At 31.6% G+C, this 10,340-nt stretch overlaps 1 protein-coding gene across 3 annotated transcripts; it reads left to right on the top strand.

The window, feature by feature from the left end:
• The first annotated feature begins 483 nt into the window (after nucleotides 1–483).
• Nucleotides 484–3,577, top strand: CYTC6A (Cytochrome c). 3 transcript variants are annotated; one of them, XM_022034360.2, is made up of 6 exons: nucleotides 484–643; nucleotides 805–931; nucleotides 2,187–2,284; nucleotides 2,379–2,410; nucleotides 3,124–3,187; nucleotides 3,265–3,577. In XM_022034360.2, exons 1-6 carry the CDS (start codon nucleotides 578–580, stop codon nucleotides 3,403–3,405), a joined length of 528 nt encoding a protein of 175 aa, XP_021890052.1. In that variant the 5' UTR covers nucleotides 484–577; the 3' UTR covers nucleotides 3,406–3,577. The 3 variants fall into 3 exon arrangements, with proteins under 3 accessions (XP_021890052.1, XP_021890054.1, XP_021890053.1); XM_022034362.2 differs by having other exon boundaries at nucleotides 515–643; nucleotides 781–931; XM_022034361.2 differs by having other exon boundaries at nucleotides 522–643; nucleotides 792–931.
• The last annotated feature ends 6,763 nt before the right edge of the window (nucleotides 3,578–10,340 follow it).

Below are 10,340 nucleotides of genomic sequence, written 5' to 3'. Positions count from 1 at the left end.
TAGAATATGTTAATTAAAAAAAAATGTATTGATTTGATCTTTTTAAAATTATCAAATTTTCTCTAATTAAAAAATTATCCTTCTCAATAAAACTATGAGTAGAAAGTACATGCCGGTGTGATTTAATTTTAACCAAACTAATTGGATTGACTTGAATGTAATTTAAAAGTAAGCGTACATTGAATTAAAATTTTGATTTGTCGTGAAGATTTAATTTTCTTTCGATTTTATGCTTTGAATTCAACACAAAAAGATAAGACGTACAAGTGATCCCCCTTTTTTGATTTATATATAAAATAAAGTGAATCCCTTCACTTCCAAGCAAATGAAAAATATATAAATGAATATTATATATCTATATAAAAAGAGTTGAAAATATTGAATAAAATCCTTTTAAATTAAAAAAGATATGTAAAGCCCAAGTCCATAACCACAAGGTAAATATTGAGAAAGCCTGTGGCCCATTTTCTTCTTCTTCTTCTTCTTCTTGTTTCTCTTTTCTTTTCTTTTCTTTTTTTTTTTTTTTTCTTTTAAAGCCTTGTTTATCCAGAGCAAGAGAGGGAGAGAGAGGAGTGAGATGAGGCTTCTCTCTGTTGCGCCCAATGCCGGGGATCAAATCTTTGCGCTCTCCATTAAGGTTAAGGTATCTCTCCTTCTCTTCTTTCTTCGATTATGGTTTTGGTTTTTCTTCTGCTGTTTATGTGTGTGAAGAACTGAAATGTTGCAATAATTTTTTTTTTTTTTTTTTATAAATTGAAACGTTTATTTGTGCCATCGGAGGAATGAAATAGTTTTTGTTGGAAGGGAAAGGCAAATGAAGAAGGGCAGAACCTTGTTACTCTAAAGCAGAGACATGTGACAATTTTCAAGAAGTTTGCTCCCCCATTAATGGCTGCCATTGTAGCCTTATCTCCTATTTTCAATACCCCAGGTGACTCTCAACCTAATTCTTAAACGCTCACATTCAATTGCTTTTTGCACTCAAAATTACCACCAATCTCTTAGCATCACTGGGTTATTTGGAAGGAAATAAAATTCTTGCAGTTATTCACAGACTTGTTATATATATATATATATATATATATATATATTGCATAAGGTTGCTGTTTATGCACAATAATTTTGATTTTCTAATATCTATATTGCCTGGCAAGTGAAATTTGCAGTTGAATCAATTTTGGATCAAATTGAATCCACACTGGGATTTGGTTTGAAGTCCATGGATCAATTTTTGGTGCTTGTCTAGGAAACCAAGTGCCTTGAGTCCATTATAGATTACTGTCCCCACCTAATTTATGGTAGAATTACTGAACTAAACACAAAATCTAAAGTACAAATTTCCGTTGTGCTTCACTGAAAATGCTGTACTGCTATGTTTCCAAATTGTCAATGCTTCATTATGCTTCAGTCTTTTAGCTTTAGTTACTAAAAGGGACAAAAACCAAAAATTGAATGTTAATAGAGTGCATGATGGAAGTTTAGAGTTGTTTTAGGTAGTTTCTCCATCTTTGACATATATGGATCAATCAGTGGGCGAGGCCCATGTATTACTAAGTAAAAATTAAACTCAAAAAGACGAGGACCATTAACCAAATGTTATCTTATTTGGTTCATCAGTTAAATATCAATATGCTACATAAGATGCTACTCACATAAGAATAAAGTTGTTAAGGTAATTACTTTTTATGACCCAAAGGAAGTACTTGATAATAATTCAATTTGTTGAGGTAAGTAGCTGGTCATGGTTGAAAGCTATTCCCAATATTTATATATAAGGTAAGAGTGAGCATGGCAGGTAGTTTGATTTGTTTTGCTCCTAAGAGAAAATTTTCTTTTCATCTTTTTATCAAATTCCCTAAAATCTGAAAGTATCTTTTTTTGGTTAGTATACCATTGTAGTTTTTATGTATCAATTGCATGTCTCTGCTTTTCTTTTAGGACTCATAGAAGAAGATTGAACTTAGGTCTTTAAAAATATCGTTCCAAAGATTTTTCTGTTTTCTACAGCCTATCTTCTGTTACGAAGTAATTATGTTTCAGCTTTTGTGTCTGCTACAAAGAGAAGCAGATGTGTATTCCTTTTATATATTAGTATCTGAAAATGTAAAACAATTATGATAAATCTTTGAAAGAAATCTCTTGAATCCCCATTCACTTGTTTTCTCTTAGCTTCTTCCATGTTGTAGTGTCATTTGGACAAAGCATAGATATACAAAAGGGAGCTACATTGTTTCGTCGAGCTTGCATTGGATGTCATGATGCTGGTGAAAATGTAATTCAACCGGTGAGTCTTGGTGTACTTCATCATAAAATTGGCTTACCTCTCTTTAAGTCTATCCACATCCTCAAATAATCCATTGCTTCTCTCTTCTCTTCAGGGTGCAACTCTTTTTACAAATGATCTACAGAGGTAACCATGTGACATCTCAAGCCATCAGTAACAGCTTGTACAGTTTCTGGATGCTATTTAGATATAGTTAACAGAAAATCCTATAAAAACTAGAGTAAAAAATAAGAGGAAACCCTGATAACTAAAAACTTTTGAGTTTTTGATAAGATATGGTGAAATATTTAATCTGTGTTATAAATTGATTGTTTCCGACTCTGGGTAGCCACTTAATGGATCTTGTGGTTCAAAGGAATCTTTAACTGGGTTTAAGTTTCTGTTAAACTGGCTTCACACTCTTAACCAAATTGAAATGAAAAAATTGAAAGGATTAGAAATGATAACAGCTATTCCTCAAATCTGGGTTTTTGTACCTTTTACATCATCTTGGGAAATAATAACAGCTATTCTATCACTATATAATTTCTAAATCTTAATTATTTAATATGTAGAATTTAGTATTAAATTACATATTTAATTCGTAACTGAACCAACTCTATAAATATCTTCAATTCCAAAATCATGCAATTGTATTCTTACTTATTTTTAAAAAATAATCACAGAAATGTCTAACTTGAATTACACATGAAACTGACTTAGAAGTTGAATATTATTTCATTCCAAACGTTATTTACATTACATTGAGTTCCTATTCCTATTTTTGTAAGTGAAATTTGACCAACTTAATGTTAGTATTTTTCTTTGTAACTTCAAATAACTGATTGTTTTTGTTACAGAAATGGAGTTGACACAGAAGATAAGCTATTCCGCATCACATACTACGGGAAAGGCAGAATGCCTGTAAGTTTCTCTCCATGGTATTAAATAATTTTAGTTAGTTATTTGTGCAGGTAAAGAGTATGATCTGTAATTTTCAGGGATTTGGCGAAAACTGCACACCAAGAGGGCAATGTACTTTTGGACCGCGGTTGCAAGATGAAGAAATCAAGCTTTTGGCACAGCTTGTAAAGTTTCAGGCGGATCAAGGGTGGCCAGATTTGCCAAGTACTGATGATTGATTCTTGCTAAACCCAAATGAGGGTATATAAATTATGAAACATTTTACTCTTGTATGTGATTAGGTTATGGCAGTCAAATTCGAAAAGCCCAACTCCACTTGATTGTAGCACTTTGCTGCCTTGCTTTTCATCCGATCACAATCAAATTTAATTTGTTAATCGTTGGTGACTATCTTGTGTGTATATATAGTATGCATGTCTTACTGGGTAGTTAAAAGTAATTTTAGGTGGGATAAAACCAAGTGTAGAAACACCTCTAATAGGAGTTCTACACATTACTGAATCAAAAGCTTTGGGCTGAAGGAAGTACAGGTAAAATAGCTTTTGATACATGTTTTGGTGAAAATTTTCCTTAGAACGACCTACAAAATAGATTATTTGCTTGAGATATTTAATTTATAATTATACTTTTCAACCATAATTGATAATTCTATAAGTGGATAACTTTTATAGTTATAATGAGAAATATCTTACATTAATTTTCAAGTAGTAATTTTTTATCACGAAAAGAAACCTAGTCTTGCTACTAACTTGTTGCCATTAAGCGCGAACTAAGTGTTGAAATTGTATTGGTAGTGATAGTAGCTCACATGCACCAAACAAACTCCGCACGAGCCATATGCAGCTTCATTTGATCATCGATACATAGTTTAGCTCTAATTATGCACTTTTCTAGTGTATTCCAGCATTCCATAATAGTTACTTGTAACACATGGTTAAAGAGCTTGGTTCAACTACCAACCTGCGTAAGTCCTTTTAAGGCTACACTTGTGTTATACCCAGTCTCTTCTATTTTCGTAGAGGAAGGTTTGTGAGTAGATGTTTGTAGAATCTTTTAGTTCAAATGCAACTTAAATTGCATATTTATATATAGTTGTCCTTATTATACTGGAAGTGATTGTTAGACCTTTAATGTTATACTATATATGTTTCATTTAGATGTTATTCACATTTTATTATGCATTCCAGTAAAATTGAACACAAAAAAGGCATTGTTTATAGTAACCGATCAAAAACTCAACTTATTCTTCATTAACCGTAATAATGTAAGAGATAAATATATAGAGATATATCTTATTATCAAAAAATTGGGTTAAATCCCATAATATTCTCTCTGAGACAATTTATGATCTCTATGTTGAAGAATCTATGGTTACTATTATATGAGATGACAGTCCTTTAAATATTTTTAGATAACAAACAATCTCGAAATACATATAAATATGATTTAACATGTAATTGGCACTTTACACAGGCTGCTGACTCATTACAACTTTTTCTAAAAGAAAGTTCATTAGTTGGTAGTCTTCTATGAGAATCCAACCAAACAAAGTGTTTAGTTATACTCGGTCATGCTATTTTTCCTATCCATCTCAAATTACTTCCTTGCTCACTATCCTTCTATAATAATGTATAATTTGATTTGATTGTTCGAGGTCATTCAGAACACTTTATCTTCTCTACGCATAATTTAAGCATAATAAACTTATAGAATTTTTATAATGTTCATGGCTATTATTGTCGAATTTAACTTTATTAAATTTCAATACTCATTTCATCAACTACATCACTCACTCTAAGTTATTCATTCTCGTGAATTTCAATTCTCTTCCTTTTTTGTAATTGCCATATTCTTAACCATATATGAAACAAAAGAAACACCTTTCTCCAACTTTCGACCTACCTTTTCCCTAATCAAAATTATTAATATTGTTCCAAGTTATCGAATCATACCCTCTCTTAATGACCTCCCAATTCTTTGAGCCCTTTTATTAGTTCTTTAATAGAGAATCAACTGATAAAATTTTTTATTCAATATATTTGAGACTAGTTTTGCAAGCAATGTGTCATTAGTTTTAAAAACCTCCTTAGTCTCTATTTATCATGTTACTTTTTTATAAAAAAAGTTTCATATCAATCCTATTTAAGGTTGTATACGCTAGATGAGGTATTTTACCTATTTGCATATTATAAACTAGGATGACAAACACAACTGAAGTGATAAACGTAGCTCTTTCTGTCAAGCTTACTCCATTGATAAAGTTATTAAATTTTCTATTCTTTATCCTACCATGTTATATCTTCATCTCTAATTATCTGTCAAAGCTAGTTATTATTAGTATTTTAGTCATAATCATTAACTCAAACCTTAATATTCGATGAGAAATATAATTTTAATTTGCTAAAATTTAATTTCTTTCCTCTTAACTAATCATATAATCTCTCAACTACATCCTTCATGATATTAATTCGATAATCAACATCTTTCCAAAGGTTATCAATGAAAAATATATATGATAGCCTAACACCCCATGACTCAAAGGCAATCGTTTATACTAGTTACTTTTTACTTCTCAATTAATACATTGGGACAGCTTCTCCATACGTATATTGAATAAATATGATGAAAATAAAATCTCTTTATCTCAACACATGCGAAGAAAAAAAAGCTTTCGAGTACTTAATCTGAGAATAGAGTCAATTTTAATGATGTTACACAATGCATAATTAATTTGACCGTGATTCTTGGGAACACAAATTCTTCAACAGTGCAAACAGAAGGAAAGACCTCTTTATCTAACTCTACTATCTCCTTGAGATAAGTTTTTATAGTCATATACTTTATTTTAGTCTTCTTTCTCTTTAAAACATGTATTGTTTCATAAATTAGAATGTATTACCTACAGTTACTCTTTTATATATATATAAATTATATTGTAAAATTTTAAATAATAAAAATAAAAATTAATTAATAAATATATATATTTTGAAAAATAACATTTAAACAGGTGAATAATTTCGATTTATTGTGTTTCGAAAGAAAATAGATTATCAATTGATGAAGATAAAAATATAGTTTATGTAGGTAATGATATCGTTATCACTTTGGTTCATGCATCTTAATCATTATTATACACAAGGATTTGAACATGTTTTGTTGGCCATGGTGATGTATTAAGCTTTAGTTGATAGTATCATGATGAGGAAACACAGAAACACAATCACATTGCATGGACCCCCAGAAGTTGTTAATTAATTAGTAGAAGAAAAATTCCATTTGATTATTACTTTAGCATATTTATTTACTAAATCAATTAATAAATATTTATAATTAACTTGGCTTAATTCATTAATAAAATTGGTAAGCTACCTTGGCGTCAATTACGGAAGGCCATGTAAAAGTTCAAAACACAAGGTTGAATCTTTGATGGAGTTGAATGCAATACCTTCTTCATCACATGAAGTAGTGGTTAGAATTGTGTGTTGATGTAAAATTATCTAAAATCTAGAATATATATATATATATATATATATATATATTTGTTTGACTAAGTGGGGTAAGACAAGAAAGATAAATTTTTTTTTATAAGTATTAATGAGTTGTCAAATCTCATAAAATATAATATTTTAAATTTTTTTTTTAAATAAAAATCTTTCTAATTATTTATTTAGCGAAAGCACACTTATTTGATCACCAGTTGCAGTTGGTGTGAGTATTTGTTTGGTGTTAAACTCTTATGGAGTGAATAAGCATTATTCATTTTTACCGATTACCCTGTTTAATTTTGTATTCTCTTTCATATTTAATTATTTATTAATGTCTATGTTGCTCATTAATACTTTAATTATATCCATTAATTTAATATTTTATTTCAACATTTTATATTAAAGAATACTATTCATATATTTTATATTAATTAATACTAATACCAATATTAATTAATGAAATTAGCTCAAATTAATTTTTTAGTTAATATATTATGTAACGGCCCCGAAAATTTAAATGAAATATATGTATTAAAAATCTCAAATGCGGAAGAGTAATAAAAATTTTGATTAACATCTCTTACACAATAACCAAAACGTACTCAAAACATGAAGGAAAAAACTAACTAAAACAGATACTCAAAATAAAAACTATGAATATAGCTATGAAGTCTTTAGGCGTCCCCTTCGCCGTCTTCCTGCGGAACGCGCTCGGGAACAACGTCTTTTTGATCTGAAATGGTTAAATAAGGGATGAGTTACACCAGCCCAGTAAAAACATCACACTATCTCACCGCCATAGAAGTAAAGGTGGGTAGAAAACAAAAATGACCAATGGAGCATAATTTATAACGAACTCGTTTATTAACATAAAAACCTTTACTGTCCACTTACCTCGGTGAGATCCATGAAAATAACATATGAAAACAATAACCTTATAATATCATAAAATCATACACACTTTATAACATAACACATATCATGCCTTTACATTTCAATCATCAGAAAACAGATTTCCTCTTTTACCAGCCTACTAGTATCCATGGGGATCTATAGGGGGTCCCCGCTACACGTGAACCATTGACATTTACAACCTAATTCCAGGGCTGTCCCCATACCCCGTCCAGTATGGGCGCCAAAACACATAAGGTCTTCATACCCCGTCCGGTATGAGAGACCACGTTGCCGGTAGGGTTCCCTACGGACCCGGTCCGTCCACCATCTCCCAGAATATCTAGTCAGGCTATCCACATTGAAACACTTATCAATTCACATAACCTTTTTACCCTTTTTCTTAATCTCAATCATCCAATCATACACAACATGTAAACCAGTAATTGATACCAAACAAGACAACACAGTATCGGGTTCACCATAATACAAACTATAATAAAAGAAACCATGATTCATGCATACGAAATCATAACATAATTACATCAAATATCATACTGCATTTAATACTAAAAATTAGATCAAACAACAACTGACCAATAATGTATCAGACTCGGGCTCCATTGACAACTTTAATCAATTATACATATATAAAGTCACAAAGTACAGTTTAATTATTTATTTAGCTTTAATACTGTGATAGGAAATAGGATGAGGGGTCCTTACTTGTTTCAGGGTCTCAATTCGACTCTACAGTATGCTTACAGGCTGTCCCTAATTTTTTTGAATTTTTTTTGAAAAACTGAAATGCACTACCGGTACCTGCACGTGTCCCAAAAAATTCCAAATCAGTCCCTACGATAAAACAACCCTAGGGCCCTCGGTGGGCCAAAAAAACACGAAAATCCGAGACTTACCGACGGTGGTGCTTTCGGGTGCGGCAGCTCCTTCGGCGTGAGTTGCGTTTTGATGTTTGGCTCCGATCAACCTGTAGAGAAAAGAACGGTGATCACAGTGGTATAAAATTTGCATCGAACGGAGGCCGGAAAAGGCCTCATCGGAGGCAAAAACAGAGGGGGGTCGCGGCAGCGCTGCTGGACTTCGGCTGGGTTTTCTGACCGTTTGGCCCGTGGTTTTGCTTCGGTTTGACCATAGGCGGATTCAACATCGAAAAATGAGCCAGGAGGAGAAAATTTACCTCGATCGGCGGTCGGAAACTTCCCTAGTGCGGCGGCGGGTGGCGGCGTCTGGCTCCTCCGGCGTCTGGTTCTTCTTATCCGACGAGGCACTGGTGGCTAGGGTTTTGTGGTCAGGTGTGGGTGGGGTTATTTATACCATTTGCCTTTTAATCTCAACTGTCCATCAAGATTTAATCTGAACCGTCCGATCGCGATTTATTTGGGATTAAATCTGGGCCGTTCATCGCGATGCGATCTGGGCCGTCCGTGCCTAATTAAATATGGGCTGTCCGTACGCGTGAGATCTGGATCGTCCGTGCGCACATTTGATCTGGGCCGTCCGTGCGCGCGAGAACGGATATGGGCCGTCCGGATCGCCCACGTGGCCCGTCCTGTGTCAGCGTTCCTCGCCACGCGGTGAGTTCTAGTTGGCCGGGGCTGCTAACGTGGCACAACTTTTTTAAATTGCGTTTTGACCCCCTGGTTTCCGATTTTCTTTTCAAAAACACCCCTAGAATCCAAAATTTCACCTATTTTTTTCAAAATCAATTTCAATTAAATCCAAAAATAATTTTACCCAATTTTATCATTATTATTATTTTTATTTTTATTAAATTAAATTAAATTAAATTAAATTAAATTGAATTAAAATCTTATAAATTAGATATATAAAAAATTAAATTAAAATTCAAATACGAAAATAAAAAACAATAATTTGGGTGTTACATATTATATTACATTACATTAATTATTAATCTTACATATTTAATTTTATATTGATTATATTTTTACTTTATATTAATTGTTAAATATATTATATTTTACATCAGTTCTTAATATTTTAAGATATATTAGCAATATTAATGATTGTGTTGTATACCTTTCTTTTTTATCAAAGTGCCCAACATAAATTAAATCATTACCATATTTTAGCATATTTAACCTTTGGGGTAAAAAAATTAATACACGACTTTACCCCATACTAATTTATATCACATGCCCTACTCTCTCTAATACTTCTTATCAAATTCTACTTAACAACCAAATGTAGCCTTAATGAACAAAAAAGTTTATCATGGCAAATAGATTAACTATTCTACCATAGATGATGTCCATATGGTGTATAATAGGTTGGTGATAACAAATAGTGAGCAATTTTTATACGATGACTTAAAAATATCTCCACTTAAAAATACATGATATTAAAATATCTAATATTAAACGATGACCATAAAATTCTTAATAGTACAAATAAATAAAAAAATAATAAAATAAATATAAAAAAAAAGCAACTAAAGAAACATATAAAGATGTTAATAGAAAAATATTCAAATAATAACATAACATCTAGACCTCAACTTGTTGGGACAAATGAACAAAGCATACTTAACCTTAGGGTGACAAATAAATACTCTTCTTAACACTTAAGAATAGAAAACAACTTTATATTAGAAGATATAAATTTATCTGGGGATAGAGAGACAGAAAATTTTCCTTCATCATAGGAGGAGGAGGCAACTTGATGTGAGCATAGACATGAACCATAAAGACAAGGTTCAATCCAAAGAAAGAGGAGGGATTATGTTAAAAATGACATTT

The sequence above is a fragment of the Carica papaya genome, chromosome 2, assembly GCF_054855325.1.
Source record: "Carica papaya isolate Zhongbai chromosome 2, ASM5485532v1, whole genome shotgun sequence".
In the NCBI taxonomy this organism is placed as follows: Eukaryota; Viridiplantae; Streptophyta; class Magnoliopsida; order Brassicales; family Caricaceae; genus Carica; species Carica papaya.
The sequence above is the reverse complement of the archived record's forward strand: the minus strand, read 5'-3'. Positions and strand labels throughout refer to the sequence as shown.